This window comes from Pteropus medius, unplaced genomic scaffold, assembly GCF_902729225.1.
Source record: "Pteropus medius unplaced genomic scaffold, Ma_sr-lr_union100, whole genome shotgun sequence".
In the NCBI taxonomy this organism is placed as follows: Eukaryota; Metazoa; Chordata; class Mammalia; order Chiroptera; family Pteropodidae; genus Pteropus; species Pteropus medius.
In genome coordinates, this window is record NW_024353787.1 from 2,336,674 (window position 1) to 2,362,464 (window position 25,791).

Consider the following 25,791-nt stretch of genomic DNA (forward strand, 5'->3'; position numbering starts at 1 on the left):
CAGAGGTGGCTCTCAGACTCAGCCCGCCCTTCTTTAGTCGCTTGCTGCTTTCTCCTTGCCTGATCTGGGCCACCGTGAGTGGCAAAAACCTAAAGTCCACATAGGACCCCGTGGCAGGCCTTGTTCCTGGGTTGAGTCACTGCACAAAGCAATAAATGATGGTTTGAGCTGAGGGGCCCCTCTCACGTGCTTATGCCAGGGTGCCCCTAGTTGTAAGGAGGCTGGCATTATGGGGAGGACTGTCATTGGTTCAGTCTGCTATCACTGCACATGGCAGAGGGCCCCCCCACAGACCCAAGGGGCCACCCGGCATGTCTCCCAAGCCAGTGTGTTTGGCTGCTTCCCCAGGCTGCTTCTCTGGATGGGAGATACCAGGGCAGCACAGCCTGAGAAAAAGCTATTAAGTCTGTCCCTTCCTCCTTCAACACCCACACACAGTGACGGATTATTTGTTGTCACATCAGCTGCTTCCGGAGGCCCATGGGAGGGGTGAAGTGGTGGCAGGGCTCTCGATGCTGCCCTGAGTTCTGTTCTGGTGGCTCCCAGAGTGGCTGTTGGTGAAGTCTGCAGGGACTGGTTTCTTATGCTATTTATCTTTTTCCCCAGAGAGGCCTACAAGGCCATCTCTGTGTGCACAGCTCTGGAGCCTTTTCTCCCAGAATCGCCCCTCGCCTGATACAGCCTTGCATCAGTACACAGGCCCCTTTTGCCTCCAGTCTGTCCCTCCAGCCTTCATGAAGGCCATGGAGGAGCCCAGTGGGTGCTTCCTCAGGGTAGTGGGGTGAAGAAGGACATCACTGATTACATAATCTCTTTGTGTGTGTAATCATGCCTCCTAGAAGAGACTGGAGCTGGACCCCGAGCTGCAGACACTGGGCTTCCTCCTATGAGCAGCAGGGTCTTCAGGCCACTGCTGGTTCCCAGAACTTCTGCACTCAGCAGGCTGTAGCCCTATGAGGAAAGGCAGCAGCAGAGGATGGTCTGGTGTGGATGTGCTGGTGGGGAGCGGGCTGGGCACACGGCCCTCTTTCTGACTGCCCCTCCCACTTCCCACTGGGCTGAGTCACTTCCTCTCTGGCTGCTGCAGGTACTCTCCCACATGCCCAAGAGCACAGCGGGCTTCAGGGGGTGGGGTTCACCCTGTGCAACAAGAGAAAGTTCTGGTTAGAAGCAGCAGCTCACTCGTTACCCCTGAGGCAGTGAAGCATACATTTAGAGAATGATGTGATGTTATGTATTCTTGACAAATTGGAGCTATACATATCCTGCATTTTAAAAAGGAACAAAATCATCATGCTGTTTTGGAACAGTGAAGATGACAGCACAGGCATGAATCTTTGTCATCAGGGAGTCCTGGCTGAAACTGAGGGATTACTAATCTGCCTCCCCCTCCCCCAGCATCCAGCCTGAGCACAGAAGCAAATGGCTTCCAGGAGCTTCCTGGGGAGATTGCTTGTAGCCTTCAGGCTGCCAGAGAGAAGGTTCATGCCTGCTTCAGAGATGGCTGTCATTCAGACTCAAATGCAAAGCCTTCAAATAGAGCTGCCTTCCAGCCAGCTAGTGGGAACAGAGGAGAACAGGCTGCAGGCAGCCTACTCCAGCCCGTGAACTGGGCCAGGGTCACTATGTCAGCAGTAAAAGGAGGACATCTGTCCTTCATAAAGTTGTGAGAATTTAAAAAATGTAGGAAATACTAAGAACAATTCCTGGCAAGCAGTAGGTAGATGCCCATCAAATGATAGTTTAAAACGAATTCACATAGAGAGACTTGTCACCAGGAAGCTTACCTCACATGGAGCAAGGAATGCTCACCTTTCATCCAGCAAAGACTTTGTGACACCATCAGCCACGATATTGTGTCTGATCCTTCAATCATCCCACTTTTAAGGATGAGGAAACTGAGGTCCACAGAGTATAGGTAACTCTCAGAGGATAGGCGACTAGTTCAGGGTCACAAAGCAAGTGAGTGAGGGAAGTTAAACCTGGCTTACCTGTCCCCCAAATCCATCTTGCTCTCCCCACTGGCATTTGAGTTAACTGGTCCATGGTTGGAAACACTTTGTTCCATGGGCTACGAATTCTTCTTAGTTCCATGGATTGACTTTGTAGGTGGAGAATAGGCCTATAGAGATGTTGGTGGCACTGGTAGAAGCACCTACATGTGAATACTGAAGTGCAGTGGGTGGTGGCTCCCAGAGTTTTTGGGTCAGAGAGGGGCAGGGGACCCTGCTTTGTTGGCTGGTGGGAGGATGTCTCAGTAAGTGGCTTTGGACTTAGCCCTTTTCTCCAGAGAGATCCGGACTCGGGGACCCTGAAACGTCTCCATCTCCAGGAACAAGTACAGCCCCTCTCTGTCCCTGCTTATCTGCAACTTTCTGCCTTGGCAGCTCCCTGATTCCAGGAGAATGATTGCCTATAAGGAAGTCCAGAGGGTGCTATCCTATCTGTGGTTGGCATTCCCAGAACCACAGCTGACAGGTGGAGAAGGAGCAGCTGAGGAAGCAGTGTAGTCAAGTAGAAAGATATGGGATTCAGAGTTAGAAAACCTGTCTTCATATAGGTGAACTCTTTCAGCAACTAGCCAGATTACTTTAGGCTAGTCTCTCAGTATTTCCGAGCCTCAGTTCCTTTTCCTAGAAAATGTTGTGTTCTGGGGGCAGCGGGAGATCAGTTACTATAGTGTATTTGTAAGTGCTTTGTAAGCTATAAAGCCTTGTACAGAAGTTAATGAGAGGGTGGGCCTCCCAGTGGGTTCTGAATCCAAAATTCACCATCTAGAAAAGGGGCCCAGGGAGTTTTCGAGGGAACTGGCAGCCCTCTAGTGTGGAAGGGTCTGGTCTATAAGCGCGGATCCGCAGATCATCTTAGTTGGATCATGAATTCAGATTTCGCACTGCTCATTCAAGTCTCATCATTTCATTCCAGGTGTAGTCAGCTAGATATATAACTATAACTGGGCCAGAAGTTCTCTTTCCTCTGGGAAGCAAAAGTGGTATAAATTTTTCTGACCAGCAGAAGGATCATCATACTACAAACTTGGAGTGGTCAGGGAACCTGTCACTGATGTGAGGGGGCAGGCCAGGCTGTCGCTCCCACATCTTGCTGCAGGAAAGCAGATATTTTTGCTGGACTCAGCAGAAAGGAGGCCGGTCTGTCCCTCCACCTGTGAGGGGGTGTGCTCAAGCTGTGGGCATGCTGGGAATGGGTTTCGTTCCGCAGTGGGGGCTACTCTCCTGCAGCAGGCACTGTCTCAGCGCAGCCTCTGTGGTCAGCTGGCCTAGAACGCCCTGCCTCAGGCTCCCAGACATTTCTGACATGGGACTTTTCCTGGACAGACTTTTCCCAGCACTGCTGCATCACAGTTGTGATCCATGGTGATCCCCTGTCTCCCTGATCCTGGATTCTGTCTCCTACCATGAGCCAGTAGACCATCCATACTTTTTTCTGGGTCCCACTCTTGATCTCTGTCCCCTGCCCCAATATGGGCTTTGGTGCCTTCTGGGTGCACAACAAACAGTTCTACACTCTCCGTTTTCTCATTCAGCAGTTTGACAGGCACAGGCAGTGGTACAGGGAACCAGAGGTGAATTGGGGTTGCTCCCTCAGGGCAGTCCACAACCTGGGGTAGAGGGGTGTCAGACAGATAAACCAATGGTTACAGCACAGCAAGAGCGGACAGAGGTATGCTCAGGTGCTCTGGGAGCTGGAGAAGGAAGGACTTGCTGCAGAAGGTGACATCATTGAGGACTAAAGAAGGACAAGCCAACCAGAGAGAGGAGGGCAGGGCAGAAGTGTTCATGGCACACTCAGGGAAATGTGAGTCATTTGGCATGGCTGGATTTAGCCAGCATATAAGGGCAGTCAGGCTAGAAGGTAGCCTGGGTCTGGCCAGGCTCACTGAGGAGTTTGTTTCTTCCTGAAGATCAGTGAGGAAATTGGAGGAGCCTCAGAGCAGAGACAGACATACTGCAGGCCCAGGTTCTCAAGCAGAGGAACAAGTGCAGCCTGCTGGAATCTGTTTGCTCAGCCTCAATTACACAGGCAGCCAAGGTGGGGTCTTCTGATGGAATCAGGGCTGCATCCTCCTTGATCAGCCTCACGGAGAGCAGTGCCCCACCATCTTGAACCTGGTACCAAAATAATCCCTTTGAAGATGCGCTGTAGAAATATGCCACCAGGTGGCAGACCTGGAGATTGCACAAAGGCCTCATTTTTTACCCCATTCCTTTAGCACAGCATTCGGGGTGGAGAAAGAAGGGGGTCAGTCAAGACTGAAATCCTGTCTACGGCCATGCTACCCTGAACAAGCCCGATCCCGTCCGATCTTGGAAGCTAAGCAGGGTCAGGCCTGGTTAGTACTTGGGTGAGATACCACCTAGGAAGACCAGGTGCTGTAGGTGTAAAAAATTAAAAATAAGGGATTGTAAGATGACAAGGTCCTTGCAATCTGTGAGGTCAACCAAGGGTTGCCTCGCTTAAAAAATTAAAAAAGACTGAAATCCTATATTCATGCCTGGCTGGCTCTGCCCAACAAGTATGAGATTCCAAGTTCTACTGCTGTGGGCTGTGTACCCACCAGAAATCCCTTTGAACCTGTGAATCTGGACAGCAGATGCCTTCAGGGTCTAGGGAGCTATTCCAGCAGGTTGCACTTTGTCCCCTGTCTCTGGGCACCTGAGAGGAAATTACAAACATTGTGACCCTTCAACTCTAAACACTTTAGCATCTGTCACCTAATAACAAGGACATTCTCCTGTGTCCTGTGTTATTCCACAATGCAATTTCAAATCTAGGAAATTTAACATTGATACAATGCTATTTTCTGACATACAGTTCATATTCAGATTTTGCCAGTTGCCCAATCTGTTCTTTATAACTTTTCCCCACAGGATCACCCATCACATTTACTTGTCATATGTCTTTAGTCTCCTTTAATCTAGAGTAGTTCTTTAGCCTTTTTTTACAATCTGACATTGATGTTTTTGAAGTATATTGTTTTGTGTCCCTCAGTTTGGGTTTCACTCATGATCAGATCCAGTTTATACACTTGGTAAAAGAAAAAAGTGACGTAAGTGATGTATCCTTCTAAGTGCATCATATCAGGAGTAACAAACATGATGTCAGTTTGTTCTGTTATTGGTGTTATTAACCTTGACCATCTGGTTAAGACCGCAGCTTGCTTTTTTTTTTTTAAATTGAGGTATATTTACACACAGTGAATTTCATGGATCTCTCAACTGTACAATTCAGTTGTTTTGACAAGTGCACATACTGAGAAGGTATGTCCTTCAATGTTACAAGTTTATATGTGCTCTGTCCCCCTCCCCAAATCCTGCTCCAAGAGATCTTGGACTACAGACACTAGGTCTTAATTCCATCAACTGGATCGTGATGAAGGACCTATTTAGTGTGGCCTCATTAACTTGTGGATGGTCTCGTACTGTGCCCAAGTTTATAATTGCCAGCTGGTGCTCCAGCCTCTGCTTCCCCCAAAGACCACTGAACAAAACAAGAGAATAAGATGCTGCGTGCCTCTACCCAAAAGAGTAGGCACTCCCCTTGGCCCATAAGACAACAGTACTCTGGCCTCTACTACAGAATGTAGCTAACCCCCATGCCTCCTATCCTCCCACACGGGAGCATGTCTCTCAGGCTGGCCATCAGACCCCCACCCTAGCCTATACTCTCAGGCTAGCAGACAGCAGGTCTGAGGTCTGTTAAGCCTTTAATCTGGTTACCCGCCCCACTTCCCTAACTCAGTGCCTAACTATCCTTTTCTCCTTGGACAGGAGAAATTCAAAGCTACTGCGTAGTAGCACAGTTCATCAAATGGCTTACAATGTGCCAGTAGGTATTCTGCTGAACCTATTGTGTGGGCTATCTCACTCTATCCTTAGACCAACCTTGAAAGGTAGTCTTGTGCACTGTTTTGCAGATACAGAATAAATAAGTTGTCCAAGATTTCATCATTACAGTGATGGCGCTGGGCTTTGAATACAGATTTGGCTCACTCGGTGGTTCCCAGCCAGTGTAGGTTATATAGGTCAAGATGGTGACGGGGCCAGGCATAGGACAGCTGGGGCCCCAGTCCTTTTACCCCCAAGTGTTTCTCTTGTTATGACAGGAAAAATACCAAGACACAGTGCTGTAACCACATTGTTCTGCTGTCTTAGTGTCCTATGGGCAGAGACCCTCCCTCCCTCCAGGGATCTGCCAAGGTCTAAACACACAGCCCCTTAACATGTGGCAAATAGGATTGAGGCCAGGGATGGGTGGGAGCTCTGTGCTCACTTCCAGGTGCCAGGTGGGCTAGACAGAGGTGTGGGGCCCTGCCTTCAGTAGACGCTTCTTTAGGTCATATCCAGAAGCCTGCACAGCTCAGGAACTTTTTGTTTGTTTCTTTATTTTGTTTTATTTTGACAGAGCCAGGATGCATGGGGGTGGGGATAGGGGCTGCTGACAGGGACAGCTCGAATATTGATGCCTTCGACTCAGCCTGATCCTGCAGTGTAGACACAGTCCTTTGGCTCCTAGCAGGAGCACAAAGAGAAGCTGCTGGCAAATCGTGGCTACAGCTGCTGTTGTCACACACAGCAAGTGCTGCACTGGACCAAAGTCTGCGGTTTGCTCCTTGCAGGGACTGCCTTCACTGATTTGGTTTGCAATGTCGCTCATCTCTCCAGGAACCCAGAGCAAGAAGCCTAGGATGAGGTTGAGTGCAGAACTTTCTGCACATGTGGGCAGGCCTTGCAGCTGCCCCTCATATTTGTTGGGGGTAGAGGGTTCCCTCTGGCTCTGTGCACGTGTAAGTGTCCACTGCCCGGGGCCATGTGTCTGCGCACCTGTTTGGAGGCCTGCGGGAATGTTTCTGGTGTGAACGAAGGGCCCCTCCTTGCCTTGGCCAGGCTCCAGCTGCTTTGTAATTGGGCAGAGCTGAGGAAAAACTGAGCTGGGAAGGCCTCACTACCATCTCTCTTTGCAGCCCACCTTCTTTTGGGGTTGATGGTATGTCCACCATTTTGAACTGTGCCCTGCTATAGGGTACTCTGTCACACTACACCCAGAAACTCAGAATCATGGGCTTTAGACCCTTATGTGTCACTAATGGCCTAGCCTTCATTGCTTTCTGGAAAAGCTGGGCTCACATGGCCCAGCAGCTTTGGGGTAATATGACCTTAACCCCAAATTGACAGGGTAGGACAGGCCCTCCTCCTCTGGGCATGCCATGTGGCTGTCACGGAGCTGAGGCCCTCTCATGCTAAGGCCCACAACTTGTTCCCTAGGCTGGGCCACACACATGGAACCCCCTGCTTTCAGGATTGAGGAGTGCAGCCTGTAGGAGGCGGGGCTGCCAGGCTGGGTTCTCTTTCAGTGCCTCCCTCCTGGCCTCTACCCCTCACCCCATTGTTGCCTTTCTGAGCTTCTTGTTGAGTCCAGGTTCTAAGGGAACCAGTGCTGACTTGGGGGAATAGCACACGGAATAGTTGACAGATTTAAACCTCCAGAGACGTCTAAGCCAGGATTGCTGACTTCCTGGGGAGCTGAGCAGTGGGCCTAGGAAACACCAGCAAATGGCTGTCCCTTAGTCTTGCTGGGCCAGAGCTCTTTAGCCCAGTCTGAGGATCAGTGTCCCTGAGGGGCCTGGCCCCAAGCCCTTCTGAGACCAGGATAGGCAGAGCTTCTACATCACAGATCTCACTGTGAAACCAGGATCTCGCAAAGTGGCCTCCCCCGTGGGAGCATCTGTGGACCATTTGCAGGTGTGTCTCTGGAGGGGATGCCTCAGGAGGATTTGAAAGTAGGGCACATCCTCCCTGTGCATCAGCAGAGGAGCAGGGAACAGGGAACAGGCCTCCCTGAGGGGCTTTGCTTACCTCACTAGTGAGCCTGCAGCAACTTCCGCTTTCCCAGGCCTGCCTCCTCATGCTGCTTCCTTTGCTTCCCCCAGCTCTGGGCAGCATGAAGGGATATTCAGGAAGGGAAGCAGTCTTGCTACCACTCCCCCTGCCAGTACCATCTTTTCCCTCTCCCTGCCCGTCTGCTCCCATCCTTCTGTCTGCCTACATTTTGGAGCAGTTCCCATGCCATTTGCTTAAGTTGAATCTTGAGTGGGGTGGGTGGGGTCAGGCTGAGCCCACTCATTGTCTGTGCTGCAGCTGCTCCCAGCAAACTGTTGTCTAGACCGTGCCTGTGCGTAGGCGCTTAGGCAGCATCTACACAGATATGAAGAGGCCTCCTCAGTGCTCTCCAGGGAACCGGGGAAAGAGAGGAGGTTTAGTGCCCCAGGGAAGAAGGAGAACAGCACCAGAATGGCATGAAACCAGCTTATCTACCAAGGCAGGGGCAGCTCCAGCACAAGGCTGCTGACCTGGTAAGAACCGTCAGCAACTGGAGGGAAGGCGTCTAGCCATTCATGCTGGGCCAGGCACTGAGGGTACAGTGTGGTGTGTTTTGTTTTGTTTTGTGGAATTTTTAGTCTAGTAGTAGGGGAAAGACATTAAGCGTATATAAATACACAAATACATAATTGCAAAATATGGAAAGTGCTCTGAATGAAAATGACAGGACACCGAGTGAGACTAACTGGGACTCACTGGTAGTGAGATTATCAAGTAAGGCTTCTCTGAGGAAATGATATTTAAGTTGAGAAAGATGCCTACAAGTTCGCCAGGCAGAGTGTGGGAACACTGTTTCAGATATGTTACTGCCCAGATTTTTAATATTTTTCTAGAAGCAGTTTCATTTCTCCCTGCTTTTGTATGAATGACTCTGAATCAGCTTTTAGCATGAGCGTCTTTCGTAAAAGTCACAGCTGAGCCTAACCATGGCTTCCGCTCCTTCTGGGGATTACCAGGGCCTGCTGAGTTACATGGTTCTAGTTACTCTTAGAATGAAATCATGGGTCTGCTCCTCAGTGGCACAGCTCCGAAAACAAATTGAGGCTTGATGGGTGGCCTGGACTAGAAGTACCATCGAGCCATCTCCTGCTTTCCAGTCCACTGCATGGAATCAGTCCCCTAGGGTTTAGAATAAGGGCCAGAATGGCAGCCTGGGAAGATTTAACCTAACTAGTGTCCCTGTTCTCACAGTAGGGGCAACCTTCCAAGAGTGACAGCAAAAACAAACTAAAGGAAAGGAGAACTATTTGATTACATAAACATTTAGTCTTTTTTTTAATTTAAAAAAGTTAAAATATTAAGAAAAACTACATCCTATGTTAGTTATAGCCTTAATATATAAAGAGTTTCGAAAAATCAAGACTAATACACAAACAAAGTAAAAAATGGAAAAAGAATATGAACTGGAAATTCATTTAAAAAATAATACATACAACCAGTAAGCATGTGAAACAAGTTCAACATCATGAATAATTAAGGAATTATGAATTTAAACAATGATATACTTTTTATTGCCCATCAAATTGGCAGTCTTTAAAAATAAGAATATAGTCCTGAGACTTACTCGCCTACACCACTAATGGATATAAATTGGCACAGCTTCCCTGGGAGCAGCCTGGCAGTGTGTGTCAAACATCTTTTAAAATGTGCATCCCATTTGACCCTGCAGTTGCACTTCTTGGAATTTATCCTGAGGGAGAAATACAAGTTTGCCAAGCTGTATGTGCATAACTGTTAGTAAAAATACAAAAAAAAATGGAGAGAATCTAAATGTCCATGAATAGGGGTGTGATCCAATAAATTGTGATATATTTTTTCCAAGGAGACTGTAGCTATTTCAAATGATCCTACGGAAGGATATTGTCATTCAGGGTTGTTAACAATGGTGTTTTTTGTTGTTGTTGTTGTTGTTATTGTTAATGGATTTATTGAACTGTAGTTCACATTCACTCTCATAATGTATTTTAGGTGGGAGAAAAAGAAGCTTACAAAATGATATCACAGAGTGGTTCAAATTTTTGTAATGCAGACTGTAAGCACACACACATACAAACATACACACAGGAAATTCTGCTTGAATATTAACAGTGATTACATCCGGGTACCTTTTTTCCTTATTTTTTCATGTCTGTGTTTTCTAATGTTTCTGCAGGGAATGCCAGTTACTTTTGTATGAAGAAAAAAAATTACAGAAGTTTGGGGCTCAGTGATCCCAAGCCCTTTGTGAAAGGGTAAAGGTTATACTCCTGATGTGGCCATCAGGCCCCCTGGATCTGGCTCTTGCCCCTTCTCTGGGTCAGCTCTCTCCATTGCCTGTTTCACACTGTGTACTCTAGCGACACAAACTGCTTGGAGTTACTTGTTTATGTGTCATTTCTTACCTCTGTACATTCGCTCATCTAAGTTGCTACTCCTGGAATGACTTGGCCCCTTGCGGCCCACTCTAGTATCACCACCTCAGGGAACTGCCCCCTGACCCCCCACCCACACCGGGCCAGGGGCCTTCTTTGGGATTGGGCAGCCAGCCTTCCTCAGGCATCTGTGTGACCCTCTTCCTTCTCTGTGTAGAACTCATCTGTGTCCATTTGTTTCCCCATTCCACCTCAGGGACACTGCATTCCCAGGTGTTAACTATAGAGAGCTGGAAGGAGTGACTCTCTTCTTAAATCCACGTCTGGAGGTTAATGTCTTCTGAAGTCTGGCTCGCGTGTCCACCTTTTATTTTTACCGTGGAGGAGATAGGGATTACCAGGCAGATCAAAGTGCTCACAACCTCCATTGGTATCCTTTAACTGTGTCCTAAATGCATAATATATATTTTTCTTAAAGTAATTAAAGAAAATTTTGAAAACAGGAGAAAAGGGAAAGAAAGCAAAACCCCACTTGACAACTTTGGGGTATTCTTCCGACTGAGAGGACCTAAGAGCCAAGGATTGTTGGAGAGAGGAGATCCTCAAGGCAGTCATCCACATACTTCACGGGCAGAGGGATCCCCTGGGCCTCATGTTCATCATGCCATTTCCGGTCTAAACACACAGCCCCTTAACACATGGCAAATAGGATTGAGGCCAAGTCACTGGGGATGGAGTGGGACACAGAAATTAGCACCTCCGGCCACTTGGCTATTGGTATTTTGGGGGAAATCCTCACTTTAGGAAGTCACAGAGAGGGCTGGCTCTCCTCTCCGTCTCTGCGGTGGCCTCTCAGGGGCCCCAGTTTAATCTGCAGAAAGCCCAGTGTCATCCTCTCTGCATTTAACTGGCCCCTTTGAGGCAAGCTGGCTGCCCACCTCTGTGGCCAATACATGCTGTCTTAAAGTACACCCACCTTGAGCCCCTAATTAATCTCAAGTAAAGGAGCCATGGTTCTTTGTCACTGGGAACCTTCAGTGCTCCTCTGGGAGCGGGAGGAGGTGGCAGCAGCAGTGGGAACAGCAGCAACAGCTGTCTGACGCATCCTCAAGTCAGAGACTTGGAGTCTGGGTTAACGTAAGGAAACTCGCTGACTTGCTCAGTGAGAAGAGCTCTTTTCTGTCTTGTCTAGAGCTGAGAATGAAGCGGAGAGCATCAGACAGAGGAGCTGGAGAAACGTCGGCCAGGGCAAAGGCTCTAGGAAGTGGGATTTCCGGAAATAATGCTAAGAGAGCTGGACCATTCATCCTGGGTAAGTTTCTAACTGTTGGGTGAGTAGGGGTGCTGGGGGCAGGGGCAGGATGCACTGGTGTGCACAGTCTAAACAGCAGAAAAGCAGAATAAAGCATCACACCTACCATAGTGTAGAGTCCTGACCAACCCTCGGCCTGGCCCAGCTTCACCGCTTTAACTGGATTCTGTGTATGCCAGTAGAAGATCTGTAGCCTGAGGTTGCTCCGTCCCAAGAGCTGTCATTTTTGCTGTAGCTGCACCAGCCTTAGATCATTCTCAGCTGAAAGCTAGACTGTGTCTTCCCTCAGGGCATCCTATGTGTACTCCCCAGGATGCCACCCTCGAGAATCACACAAGCTGTGTTAGAAGCCAGGGGCCGTCATCCAGGACACTTCTTGGGCCATTCTTGGAGGGCACTATTAATTTCACAATGTGTTTGTAGAGCCCCCAAACTTCTTGTAAAATTGTCACAGAAATTTTGTAGAATCGGGTGATCCCAGTGGTCTAGAGGAGCAGCAGGGCCTTTCTGCATGATGTTAGAAGCCCAACAAGTCCAGATTGCTTATGCTTAGGGTTGTAGTTAGGGTAGGCTCTGAGGACCCCAACTTTCCTAGCAGCCAGAGACCAGGTGTGAGTTTTGCTGGGAGACAGCATCTTGGGCTTACAGGCACAGGATAGTCCCAGCTCCAGTCATTCAGCAAGTAGTCAATGGTGTCTACTCCGTGCCAGGCCTGTGCTGCAGGGATGCAGCAGAGAATGAGACAGACAAGTTCTTGCCCTCATGGAACTTAACATTCTAGTTGCAAAAAGAAGAGAGTAAACACACAAGATCACCGCTGGGGGTGGTAAGTGCTTTGAAGTCAGTAAACAAGATTCTGTGAGAGTAAGAAGGGCCTACAGATAGTGAAGACAAGGAAGATTCTGTATGAGGAAGCAACCTTTGAGCTGACAACCAAGGGTAAGAAGGAGCTAGCAGGGGAAAAACATTCTAGACAGAAGGAACAGCAAGTGCAAAAGCCCAGAGGCAGGAAAGGGCTGAATGTCTTAGGAATTAAGAAGCTAGTGTAGCTGGAGTATGGCGAGAGAGATGGAGAAACAATCAGTTAGAGAGATGGACAGGAACCAAATCATGTAAGACCTTACAGGCCAAAGCGGGGTTTGACTGCATATTATGAGCAGTTGGGCACTGTTAAAGATTTTTTAGCACTGCATTTACATGGTAACATTATCTGATTTATGCTCTGAAAGCTCAGGCAGGGCGCTGAGGGCGTTGTCACAGGACAATGAGCAGTATACAGCTCTAGAAATATAGAAGTTCCCAAAAGCTGGTACTTGGACCAGGGCCAGGAGGCTGTATCAGACTACCAGGGGAACCTGCTCCAGCTATACTTTCCTGGATTCTCACCCTGGAGTTGCTCATTCAGAGGGGCCAGATTGCAGCCGGGAGCTCTTTTTTTAACATGCTCCTCAGAGATTCCAGCCTGCTCCCACTGTTGAAAATCCCTGTTTTTGAGAAATATGCCTGTAAAAGCCAGGTGTACATCATGCAGATGCACACATACCCTCCATTTTTGGAGAGGAGACTGTGAGAACTCTCCACCCAGAGACTCTGAGGGGAGAGTTCAGTGGACGTGAACTGTGGTGCCCACCTACAGAAACGAACTAGCCAAAAGACCACATGGTGAACATGGTGCCGTGACAGACAAGGCTGCTGAACAGTAAGCTAGCTGCTCTCTGTGCCATAGGTCCCCGTCTGGGTAACTCACCGGTGCCAAGCATCGTGCAGTGTTTGGCGAGGAAAGATGGCACAGATGACTTCTATCAGCTGAAGGTAAGTGAGGCACCAGGGGTGGGGGTGGCTGGGCACCCAGGGCCATCCTGCCAACCCAGCTCCTCCCCCTCTCCACTTTCACACCTACACCACTTGTGAGCAAGAGTGGCACCATTTCTTCCTGAGAGGCAATCAAGTTCACACAGCCTCACTCTGCACAACTCCCGATTTAAAGAGCTTTATCTGTGCATAAATTACATAGCTGTCACATTAAGAAAAACGGTTTCACTTCGTATGTGCATGTGTGAGTGTGTGTGCAAGTGTTGCATGGTAGAATGTGAACCCCATGCTTTTCCTGTTCGGTTCCTTCTACTTTGTAAAGTAAGGATTTGGGGGGTTATTTTTTTTTTATGTGTGTGCCGTCCTAAAGATCCTTACCCTTGAGGAGAGGGGGGACCAAGGAATAGAAAGCCAAGAGGAAAGGCAAGGCAAGATGCTGTTACACACCGAGTACTCTCTGCTTTCCCTCCTCCACACGCAGGATGGCGTGGTTCACCACCATGGGCTCTTCCAGGTGAGTGGCTGCCTGTCTCCTCTTCCCCCTGTCCCTCCACCTTGGGCTGGCTACTTGCTGGGTCCACATCTGTACTTTGAGCAGCTCACCCATGCGACCCCCTGGCATCCCTGCCTGCTGGGTGCATCAGGACTTCCTGGACCGGGTAGGCTGGAGGCCATGCTGGGCCGGGCCAGCTGCTGCAGTGCTCCTGCTGTGATGATCACAGCCTGGTGGGAAGGCACACAGCTCACATCTTACAGCCTTTCTTTGAAGGGCCACTTTTCCGAGAAAAGAGGAAAGCAGAAAGTCATTTAAAGACAGACTCTTACTACTGCGTTTTCAGGAATTGGCCAGGCCAAGGTAGAAGGGAGGGCAGTGAGGGAGAATGGGCACTTGGGGCCACCTCAGTTGTTTTGATACCAACAGTCCTGCCTTCTACGGGCATTTCAGTTTGTTCGGCAGTTGTCCCTGAGCCCCTGTGCTCCAATGTTCCAGGTCCCTTAGGGAAGGTACTAATTAGCAGTTCATATCCTGAAAAGAGCCCTCCTTGGGGCAGAACTGAAATTGTGTCTCCAGAAGTGAAGAAGTAGGTTCAGAGTGCCCAGGAGGCCTCCTGCTCAGGACCCCAGCTGAGCCTCTGCAGTGCCCTCAGCCAGATGTGCTGGCCAGGGTTCCCCCTTGCTCGGATGGACCTGGTACTCGAAAGGTAGCATGGTGTCAGGGAGCCAGCAGCCCTGGATTCAGATTGTGTGACCTCAGGCAGGTCACTTCAGGTCCCTGAACCTGAGATTCCTCACCTGTAAAATGGGGGTAATGATAATGATGCCCACCTCAAAAAGAGGGCGGGACAGTGAATGAGAGTGTAGAAAGCACCGAGCTGCACCGGGGCACTCTCATCACCATTGTTATGTCAGGCAATAAAACTCTTTGTCAGCTTGATTCCTAAAATAAATAAAAATGCCTCCCACCCTCACACATACACCCCACCATGGTCTTTATTCTGAGATGTGCAGTGAGAGGCAGCTAACTCACAGTATCATTAGGCAACTCTGAAAATCAGTGTTTCCCTTAAACACGAAGTCAAGCTGAGGCTGGTTGTGATTTCTTGGTACTTCACTCCTGATAGCTTCCAGAACGTGGCCTTGGCTTATGTGATTTTGAGTAGGAGAACCTGGGTTATTAGAATTTCTAGAGTCATCTGTGTGCCAGACACTGTGCTGGGCCTCTGGGAAGAAAAAATAAAAGGTGCAAGCCTGCTCTCAGGAGAAATGTGGATATGCAGTCCCCAGGAGTTCCCCAGACACGACCAGAGGTGACCACGACCATCAGCCTACTGGGGATGACACTGAGAGGCATCCTCAGACTGGATGAAAGTCCCCATGTTGTACCTGTTTTTTTGTTTTACTTTAAATACCTTTTCAGCAAGGAAGTGGGTCCAGAGCTCGCACCCGCCATGTTGGTAGCAGTGCCTACCCACTGAGCCCTGGCAGGGGCAGGACTGGCATCATTCCGGGCTGTCTTCTTCTCTCAATAACCTGTGAAGTAGGGGTTGCTAGCTCCCTTTTGTAGATGAGGAACCAGACACTTGAAGAGGTTAGGTGACCTGCCCCTAGGTCCCAAAGCTAGGACAAGGTAGAGCCAGGGGCTAAACCCAGCGGTCAGGGATCAGAGCCATACTCTTAATTACTGTCACATGGCTGCCCAGGAATCCAGCTTCCATGCGAAGCAGTTGTCTTGGACACAGAACACTTCACCATCTTGCACGTTGGAAGGAAGTGTAGAATGGTCATTGCTGGAATCCCTGGGGTTCCTTGGAGGGGAGGATGCCCAGGGCCCTGGCTTTATTGCCTGGACACTGGGCTCAGGGGGCCCTTTGGCTTTAAATGCCCATCCCTGATCCGAACCCTTTGCATTAAGATCAAAGCATAAAGCCTGTGCCCGAGCAACTTCAACCTCGGCCCCTGGCTGGGCCTGGCACTGGCACATGGGAAGCCGGGCATTGCCAAGCGCCCCACGGTCCATGCTGCCCAGGCCTCAGGCCTTCACTGCCCACATGCATGCGGGCTTGTTCCAGGCTCTCTCATCACCTTGCGTGTCCAGCTCCAGAGGGGAGTCCCAAAGGCCTGGCCCCAGCCCTGCTGGGCCCACAGCAAGCCCCATTTCCCCGCTTGCCTCCCAGGACCGCACCTGTGAAATCGTTGAGGACACAGAGTCCAGCCGAATGGTTAAGAAGATGAAGAAGCGTATCTGCCTTGTCCTCGACTGCCTCTGTGCACACGACTTCAGCGACAAGACCGCTGATCTGATCAACCTGCAGCACTACGTCATCAAGGAGAAGAGGCTCAGTGAGCGCGAGACCGTGGTCATCTTCTACGACGTGGTGCGTGTGGTGGAAGCCCTGCACCAGGTGAGGCTCTGCAGCACCGCAGCCCCTCCTCCTCCGGCTCCAGAGCTTCCTGGGCCTCAGTGACAGAGCGGCCTGTGGGCCCCATGTGCCACAGAAAGCCACTCCTCCTGCTGCTGCTCAGCGGAAGCAGCTCTGTCCTGCTCCCATCCAGGTGTGCTTTGCAGCTAGAAGTATCCAGAAGGAAAGTGGCTGGATGACATGTGCACCTGATGAGGCACAGTGCTGCAGACCTCAGCACGATCCTGGGGACGGTGTTCCCAGACGGGCAGCTGAGCAGGACCCAGCGCAGTGATTCCCTTTCAGTTGAGAGGCTAAAAATGAGGCTCCCAGCTTGAGCTACAACTGTGAGATATCCACTGGGGGGTGGCCACAGCCTGTCTCTGAGCTTTCTGTAGGGTTGGGGGAATCAGGTACTCCGAGTCCAGGTTAGGAGCACCTCTTCCAAGCATACAGCATCTGTGGGCCGAGCCTGCTGTACTTAGTCACCAGTCATGAGAGTTCATCTCTGACCCCAGATCCAGACAGATGCTTAGTTTCTTTGTTTTTTGTTTTTCAAATGGGATCTTTGGGGGTTTTCTTAAATTAATTAATTTTTTTATGGTGACATTGGTTTAAAAAATCCAATAAGTTTCAGCTGTACACTTTTAACAGTAAGGCATATATATATTTACATTATGCGTTCACCTCCCATAGGTAGATTTCTTTCTGTCACCACATATTTGACCCCCTTTGCCCTGTCTACCTCCCTGAAATGGGATGTTTGATAGAAGTGGAGAGAGGACTGATTTTCCCCCGTTGGCTGCTACTCTGAGGCGAGAAAGAGCTGGCAAACTGCCCTGAGTGAGACAGAGATTGCCTGCACTCACTTATCACCCCATCCGTACACTGACGAGCCCTTACAATGGTCCTGGCCTGTCTATGGCTTACAAGTGAAGGCAAGAGCCTGAAGAGACATGTCACAGAGCTTTTTCCTGCCTTCCCAAACACCTGGAGAGCCACATCTTACAGGCTGGGACCAACCCCGGCCCTTAGTACAAACCATGTGCCTGTTGTCTTCCAGAAAAACATTGTGCACAGAGACCTGAAGCTTGGGAACATGGTGCTCAATAAGAGGTAAGATCCGCTTTTCATCTTGGAGTTGGAACAGGTCACATGCTGCGACTACCCTACCCCCATGGGGGTTCTGACTCAAAATAGCCCACTTCTCCCAAGAATCCCAGTGGGCGGGGATGTGATGTCTGCTTCTGTCTAATGCCACATAGGAACATGGTGCTCGCTAGGAAGGAGTTTCAAAGGCCACAGACAGAGAGTTCTGGGATGGATTTCAGAAGTCCTTCCGAGTCCATTAATTGGTCATGCCTACTAGGTACTCAGTAAATAACTATAAACAATGGACAGATGGATAAAGGAATGACATGAGCAAAATGAGGCTGTATCATAGGCCAGGTTCCTGGAAACAGACTCGGATGTGCGTGCAGGAGGTGTACTGGGGATTGGTCTTGGGAAGGAGGGGGCTGGATTGGGCAGATGGAGAAGGTGAACTGTGGTGCTGCCCTGATAGGGTCACAGCCTAGAAAGCTCGAGAGTTAGATACCCCTTCAAATGTCCCACATCAAGGCAAGGGGGCATATTGCCCTGTATCTTCACTGCTGCCAGCCACTGAATGTGAGCTGTGCCTGGGGTGGGGTGTATCCTTAAGCAAGGCCTAGATGACTTTCCAGAGAAGGACACAGCTATAAGTAGTCAGAAACCAATACTCCCAGCAGCAGAGAGAGAATGCCTCAATCTTGAATGAGATCTGGGCAACTCACCCCAGCACCCCAGGGAAGCAGTGGCAGAGGGAGATCATGAGAGGCCCCAGTCTCAAGCTGTCACCCCACTCAGGGAGAGGGTTTGGGCCCTTTCCAAGTGATCTAGGGCAGCGGTAGAGGGACATCAACCATGCAAGGGCCAAGGACTGATGGGAGGAGGGCTCACTCTGTACGCCACGATCCAAGAAACACAGCGCTAGGAAAGGCACGTCCCCTACACCCCCTCTCCCTGAGCCTCTCTCACGCTCTCCTCCCTCTCACCTCCAGGTGTTGAAGTGGGCGGGAGGGCTTACAAATGGCAGGCAGCATAAATCTCAGCAGAAGTACTGTGGTGGGGGGTGATTTGTTTCATAATGTGGTCACCCACCCAAGGGGGGCCACTGTCCCAATGAAGTGGCCAAAGCCACAGCAGTCACAGGAAAAGAAGCTGCAGGGAGATGGGCCTCTGGGGAGGGGCGTGGGGGCACCAACCAGACCCTGCAGTGCCAGTCTGAGAGGCCATGGGAGGATGCTGCTGCACCTCAGTGGCTCAGCCTGTCTCCCGGAGCTCACCGTGGGCTGCAGCACCAACCAGAAAGCAGATATCACTGTATTGAGAACCAGTGTGCAGAGGGCTGTGAGCCAATGAAGCGGGGCAGCGATTCAGCTGTCTGAGTCAATTTGTGAAGGATGAGTAAAGATTTGTCAGCCTGAGAAGTGAAGTGATGAAAACCTGACCCTGTTGTGCTCGGCCAGGAGAAGGGAAGAAAATAGAAATACTTGAACCCTTGACTAGCTGAATGAGAGAGTCAGGGAAGCCAGAGGAGCAGGACTTGGGGGTCAGACATGGCTCCCAGCCCAGCACTGCCTCTTAATTACCCCTTGCGACTTGAGAGAGTGTTTGTTGGGTTATTTATCCATTGACTAATTCATTCATGTGCTGTGGAGCTGCTATGGTACCCAGCATTTCCCTGAGCTTGCATTTCTTCATCTGTAAGCGTAGAGGTGAATATACCTTCCTGCCAAGATTGACCCAAGACGTGAAACTGCCTCACAGGGTTCAGCCCTCGTCAGCGCACCCCCATGCTAGACCAGCCAGGGCCTGTACACACGCTTCCCTCGGGAGATGAGGCCCGCTGTATATTGAGTGGCTGATGAGGATGCCGGTGGTGAGGGCCCAGGGCGCATCAGCCCCAGCTCTGAATTGCATGAGGAGGGCAGGTAGCAGAGAACAGGGACCATCTCAGCCCTGAGGGCAAGTGGTCTCAGTGTCCCTGACCTTCTGTGGGATGTTGGGCTGGTCATCATCCACCTCTGGACTTCAGGCTTACTGTTCACAGAGAAAGGGCACATTTTTTGAGCACTTGAGGCCATGTGGCTGCAGAGTCCCCATCCTCTGCAGTTGTCCCCAGAGCGGTTCATTGGCTCTAAAGAGCACCTCGAGGGTTGTTATGGGAATGCACAACCGGTGCTCCTGCCCGAGACCACGCCAGTGCTCCAGGCCTCTGTCTCTGTGGTGGGTTCACTTCTCACTTCTCCAGGCCCCCTAGGTTCTGGGAAGGTACTCAGGAGGTCACACTTCTCCTAAGTAACACCAGCGTCGTTGCAGCAGCTCTCCTGTGTGTGTGCGTGCACGTGTGCGTGTTTTCCTCGGATTACAGAGCGCCAGTACTTCATTCAGACCCTACATCTTGGCTGCACTCGTTTAATCCGATCCCTTTTTTGTGTTGGGGCAGACAGAGGTTCTGGCCACCCCTCACTTGAGTCATGGATGTTCTGGAAGGGGGCAGGGTGGTGTGGTAGAGAGAGACCCACGCTGAGCGCCCAGGGCTTGCTCTTCATGTGTCTGTTGGGCAAACCTCTCCTCTCAGGGCCTCACTTTCATCCTTTCCTAGTCGAGAGGCCACCTGGAGGAGCTCCTGCCCATCAGGCCAGGCCCTAACTCCAGCTGGAGAGGCAGGCGGACAAGCTGGAGGCCTTTGTCTAGTCCTCACAGCAGAACAGAGCACTCCCAGGGGAGGATACGGGGAGAAGTGTTTGCGAGGCAGCTGCAATGACAAGCTCATCCTGCTTTGGATAAAAGGCAAGGGTTGAAATCTGAAATCCCCTTTTGGGGTTATGTGAGGTTTGCTGTGGGTTCTTCTTCCTCCTTTCTTTTTGGGTAGGCAAGTTGCACACCAAGTTCCTAGAAAAGGAGAAAAACACTGTGGTAGCCCAAAGGGCCATAGCTAAAGAGTGACTCACTCAGAGCAGATCCTGCTGACACAGAGCTCCCTCCCTTCATCCCTGGCTGCCCTCACCCCCTCCTGCCAGGACAAGCCTGGGGGGTCTGGACTCCCAGGGAATCTGTGTGCTACCCGGCCAACTTGGGCGGTGGTGGCTGGGCAGGGGAGTGTCGCCAAGCTTCAGGAGGTCTTGGAGCTGACCGTGTGGTTTCCTGTGGGAGAGACTCCAGGATCCTTAGCAGGCAGAGCAGTGCAGGCCAAGTGGGCCTGCTGCCAGCCCTGCAGATTCTCAGCGATTTTCTTTCAGCCCCCACTGCCCTGCCCCCTATACAGAGAGCTGTCAAGTCCTGCCACAGAGTGGAGTGAAAGGCTCAGCCATATTTGCACGTGCGCTCCAGGGCCTGTGGTCACAATGTGGCACTTCTCTTTGGCTGTCTCAGAGATGATGTCTTTCCCAATGTCTCCTGTTGATAGCCTCTGCCAGGTGTGCCTGCTGTCTGAGGATGACATCCTAATCCAAGCTCACAGTTAGTAATCAGTGACTATTCACCAGGCCCCGGGCTCAGAGCTTTCCCTGGGATTAAATTCTTATCTTGTCGAATCCCAACACAGTCCTAGGAGTTAGGTGCTAATACTTTCCCTGTTTTACAGATGAAGAAATTGAGGTTTAGCAACAAATTAAATAACATGCCCAAGACCACACTGCCCATCAATGGCAGAGGCAGGATTGGAACCCAGGAATCTGACTCCCAAGCCCACCAGACTCTCCCCAATGTCTTGTTGCCAGCTGCAGCGGCCATCTGAGCAAGGGGAGGAAATACAGTGCTTCTGCTCTGGGGGGACCTTGCGGATCAGAGGCCTAAGTAGTCCCTCATTCAGGACAATGACATGGGCGGTTCAGAGCTGGAGCAGTTAGCTTCTTGATGTGCCCATGATCCTTAGCCAAGACCCCTGGCCTGCACTCTCAGGCTCTAGCTGCCCTGAGGCCACTGGTCAGATTTCTGTGGCATCTTGCAGGGCAGCCTGTATGGAGAGGAGAGTTGACATTTCCATTTGGAATGCAGAGGACAGACTGGCCTTTGTTTTGCACCAAGCCCTGTGCCAGCAGAATTCCCCAAGATAGCTGAAGGGCTCTGGGAGCCTCTTGGACGCAGCTCCTGGGGAATTCCACCTCAGCCCCACACACCCTGCACCTCTGAGCTGACCCTCCTCTCCACCCTTGAGAGGCAGCTCAAAGCCCCTCGTGTAGCTTCGTTTCCTGTCATCCTCCTTGGCTTCTCTGCCAACAGGCTAACATGGGAGCCGGGCAGTGGCCCCTGCTCATCCATTGGCAGAGAGGTACCCTTCCTCATTAGCCATCTCCTACAGGGCCGATAAGCCTTTCCTGTTCTCCCCACCCCCACATCCCCAGGTGTGGTGTAAGGCGTCTTTTCGGGGCCACTTCCTTTTGCCGCCATTGTGAGCCTCCTAAAAAGGGTCAGAGCTCAAGCTGCTCTTCAGCACAACTCTCACATGGTGGGGATCTGGTTTTCTAAGTCAGGGCAGAGTATGAAGTACAAGACAAGGGTGAGTCAGCTTTGATGGAAAGGAAAGGAAAGCCAGGGGCTGGGCACTATCCAGGGACACAGTGGGCACCCGACTGGTGTCAGTCCAAAGGGCAGGCTCTGGAGTCAGGCAGACCCAGCTTTGGATCCTGCTCCACCACTCACTAGCTGTGTGACCCTGGGCAAGTCCTAGCACTACTTCTCTGTGGCTTAGTTGCATCATCTGTGAAATGGGGCATGAGAAAGTCTCCCTCTTAATCTGTTGTGAGGAGTGAATGAAAATAGTCCACGTCAGACACTGAGGCCAGGGCCCGCCCCTACTAAGTGCTCAGCACACATTGGTTTTTAGCACTGTCAGTGATGATGATTGATAATGACAGTAGTGATGACCAGAAGAATCAGGCTCCAAAGCTCTGCTGGGTCTCCTTTTCTCATGTGTAAATGAGGGCCTTGAAGTCACCCAGGGTGGCAGGTTTAGGGGAGCTCCCCTAAAACCTCACCTGGTCGGCATGACTCAGAGCCCTTCGAGACAGCTCAGCAGGTGGCAATCAAGGGTGACTAACTGGCCAGTGTCAGCACCCCAGGCACTCCCCACACTGCCATGGGGAAGGCAGTGAGGACAAAGGAAGCAGAAAGGACGTGGGCATGTTCCTTTGCTCTCTAGACAAGGGATGAGGGCAGCAGGGGTGCCTGTGGGGACAGACACCAAGGTGTATTCACTCTCTCCCTCCCACTCCCAGGACACATAGGATAACCATCACCAACTTCTGCCTCGGGAAGCATCTCGTGAGCGAGGGGGACCTGCTGAAGGACCAGAGGGGGAGCCCTGCCTACATCAGTCCAGACGTGCTCAGCGGTAGGTGCAGTGTGCAAGGCAGCGGTCCGGGCCATCTCACAGCCAGGCCCTGCGGCCTCTCCTTCATTCAGCAAACCCTATCTTTCGGCCATGCCACCCTGAACGTGACCGATCTCATCTGATCTCGTAAGAAAACCCTATCTGTGGGCCTCAGTGGTGGCCCAAACCAGTACTGTCCCTCTGGGTACAAAGTTGAGGTCTTATGGAGGATGAAGACAGTAATCATCACACCAGTGCATGTTTAATTACTCTCTCAGATCAGTGTTTGGAAAGAAAGATTTCTGTGAGTGCGAATATGGGGCACTTGAAGGACTTTCCCAAGGAAGCGACATCTGAGCTGAGATCGTAAGGATGAGTAGGAATCCACTGGGGGTGTGACTAGTCGGAGGCATCACAGCATATTTAAGGAACCAACTAAAAGCCCTTGTGGCTGCTGCTCAGAAAGCGAGCTTGGTTCTAGGCCAGAGGGGTGGGCAGGGGCCAGACCACACAAGGCCTGTTGGAGGTCTGATTAAGAAATTATCATCCTTTACTTCAAGTTCAAAAGAAAGGCATCGAACAGATCTTCACTGAGTGTGTGCCACAATGCGATTTGCATTTCAAATATATCACTCCCTTTGTTCTTTAGTTCATTCATTCTGCTGGTAGCGGTCCCCAACCTTTCTGGCACCAGGGACTGGTGCTCCTGTGAGAATCTAATGCCTGATGATCTGAGGTGGAGCTGAGGCGGTGATGCTAGCGCTGGGAGCGGCTGCAAATACAGATGAAGCTTCGCTCACTCTCCCGCCGCTCACCTCTTGCTGTGTGGCCCAGTTCCTAACAGGCCATAGACCAGAACTGGTCCGCGGCCCAGGGGTTGGGGACCCCTGCTGCTGGTATTTACCTACCGAGAGCCAACCAGATACAAAGTTCTGTTCTAGACACTTTGGATCCAGCAGTAACAGGCAGACAAACATCCCTACCCTCACAGATGGTGGGCTGACTTTCCAGTGGGGCTGAGTCAGGTAATACACAAAATAAATAAGTATGTAGTTATTAACTACCAATCATATTTCCAAGTACCAGGCACTGTACTGATCAGTGGCCCCATAGACTCTGTGTTGGTTGCTCCACTTGGTGGAGCAGGGCCCCCCAAGCTGCTCTTTGGCATTGGGGGTTGGAAAGGGCAGGGGCCATGAAGCCTTGGGGAAGGCTGGGCAGAGGCTCATCTCCATACAACTGCCTGCTGCACCAGCTAGGGCTGAAGCTTACTCCCCACAGCAGCCCTGTGAGAGCGGCATCTCATCATCCTCACTTTAGAGATGAAGAAACAGGCTTGGTGAAGGTCCGTGGTACTCTGAAGGCGCAGGCTAAGTCCTGAAACAGCATCCCCGTGCACATTGTACACTCCTGCCCCCTTAAGCTGCTTGACCTTCAGTGGATCTGGTGAGCCCTTCAGAACCAGCGTCCCCCACCCCAGAGGCATTATTAGCCACCTAGGAGGCTTTGAGACCCAGAGGAGGGATCATAGCTGTCTGAGAGCTGCCAGGTACGCAGCAGTGTCTCACCACACCATGGAGAGCCGAGTTGTGTTCAGGGATCCGTGTTCAGGGATCCGGCTGCCCCGGAGCCCGCGGTGTACACACAGGACACTGTGCTAGGTACTGGGTGGGTAGAGGCTTTCGAAGGGCTGGCATTGTGCTCCTATTTTACGTTTGGAGCGGGTCAGGCAGCGGCTGGCATATGGGAGGAGCTCTAACGCTGATGAGTGGATAGATGGATTGCCCTGAACATGAGAAGAGCAGGGCTTTTACAGTCAGCTGTGTGACCCTAGACAAGTTACATCCTGGGCTTCATGTCACTCTTTGGGAAAAAAGAAAATATCTAATTCATAGAGTTGTGGTAGAGGTTTAATGAGATGAATGTTTTTTCCAGTGCTGTCACGAAGTGAGTACTCAGTTAAATGTTCACTCTCTTCTGTTTCACAGATAAGGGAACTAGCACAGAGCGTTTACTTAACTGGATAGTCATTCATTTAGCAAATGTGAGAGTCCATGCTAGGCACCAGGCTCATGTGTGAGCAAAGCAGAGAGGTGCTTGCATCTGAGAACGTACCTTCCAGTGAGGGGGATGGGGAGTAAACAGACAGACAAAGAAGAGGATCTTCAGATTGTGCTAAGTGCTGTGAGGGAAGAGTGACAGAGGGCAGTCTGACGTGTCCAGAGCCGGTTAGCTCTTTGTTCCACACACACGCTGCTCTGTGAGCCGCTCTGCTGCGTGCTGGGGCCATAGCGCAGGCCCAGTGCCCAGGAGCTCACAGTCTGGCAGAGCAGGGCTGGTGCTCTGAGGAGGAGGTAGGAGGCACACCCATAGGTGAATGGGTTGCACAAGGCCAAGTGTGATCCTTTCTCCTCGGGTCATGCCAAGTGGGGCATCGTCCTGCAGAGGAGGGATGAGCATGAGCAAAAGCTCCAGGGACTGAGCTGGTGTGGCTTGCTCTAGGAGGAAGCGGGGCAGGGTGACCAGAAATGAGGTAGCAAAGCGGAGGGGCCCCATGTGTAGAATTTCAGTCAGGTGGCTGCTGAGCTGAGGGAGTCCCAGAGCCATTCTCTTTCCCAGCCGTGTGCTGAGTGTGCGTGTGTCTGTGTGCCCACAGGCCGGCCGTACCGGGGAAAGCCGAGTGACATGTGGGCCCTGGGTGTGGTGCTCTTCACCATGCTCTACGGCCAGTTCCCCTTCTACGACAGCATCCCACAGGAGCTCTTCCGCAAGATCAAGGCTGCTGAGTACACCATCCCTGAGTGAGTGCTGCCTTCCTGGGGAGGGGCAGAAACAGCGCAGAGAGGCTTGGAGTCCTGGGTCCGTGAGACCCAGCACCAGCCCATGCCTCCTGAGCCCTCACCCTCTTCTTCTCTGAATCAGGGATGGGCGGGTTTCTGAGAACACTGTGTGTCTCATCCGGAAACTGCTGGTCCTTGACCCCCAGCAGCGCCTGGCCGCCACTGATGTCCTGGAGGCACTCAGTGCCATCATCGCGTCATGGTAAGCGAGCGGTGCTGGGCCAGCGCAGGGCTGGGTTCTGCCCTCCCACCCAGAGAAGTGGCCTGAAGTTGGGCCTGTT

The 25,791-nt window shown here is 51.1% G+C and overlaps 1 protein-coding gene and 1 pseudogene across 2 annotated transcripts in view; both read left to right on the forward strand.

Moving 5' to 3' along the window:
- Positions 1–25,791, forward strand: part of STK40 (serine/threonine kinase 40) — a 38,881-nt gene that overhangs the window by 8,893 nt on the left and 4,197 nt on the right. For both annotated transcript variants that reach the window (XM_039850968.1, XM_039850969.1), the window contains exons 2-9: positions 11,442–11,561; positions 13,288–13,373; positions 13,744–13,887; positions 16,049–16,276; positions 17,337–17,389; positions 22,576–22,691; positions 25,327–25,471; positions 25,593–25,712. In XM_039850968.1, coding sequence (XP_039706902.1) covers positions 11,442–11,561; positions 13,288–13,373; positions 13,744–13,887; positions 16,049–16,276; positions 17,337–17,389; positions 22,576–22,691; positions 25,327–25,471; positions 25,593–25,712 — 1,012 coding nt within the window. The remainder of the gene's footprint in view (positions 1–11,441; positions 11,562–13,287; positions 13,374–13,743; positions 13,888–16,048; positions 16,277–17,336; positions 17,390–22,575; positions 22,692–25,326; positions 25,472–25,592; positions 25,713–25,791) is intronic.
- Positions 4,282–4,400, forward strand: LOC120593314 (uncharacterized; annotated as a pseudogene).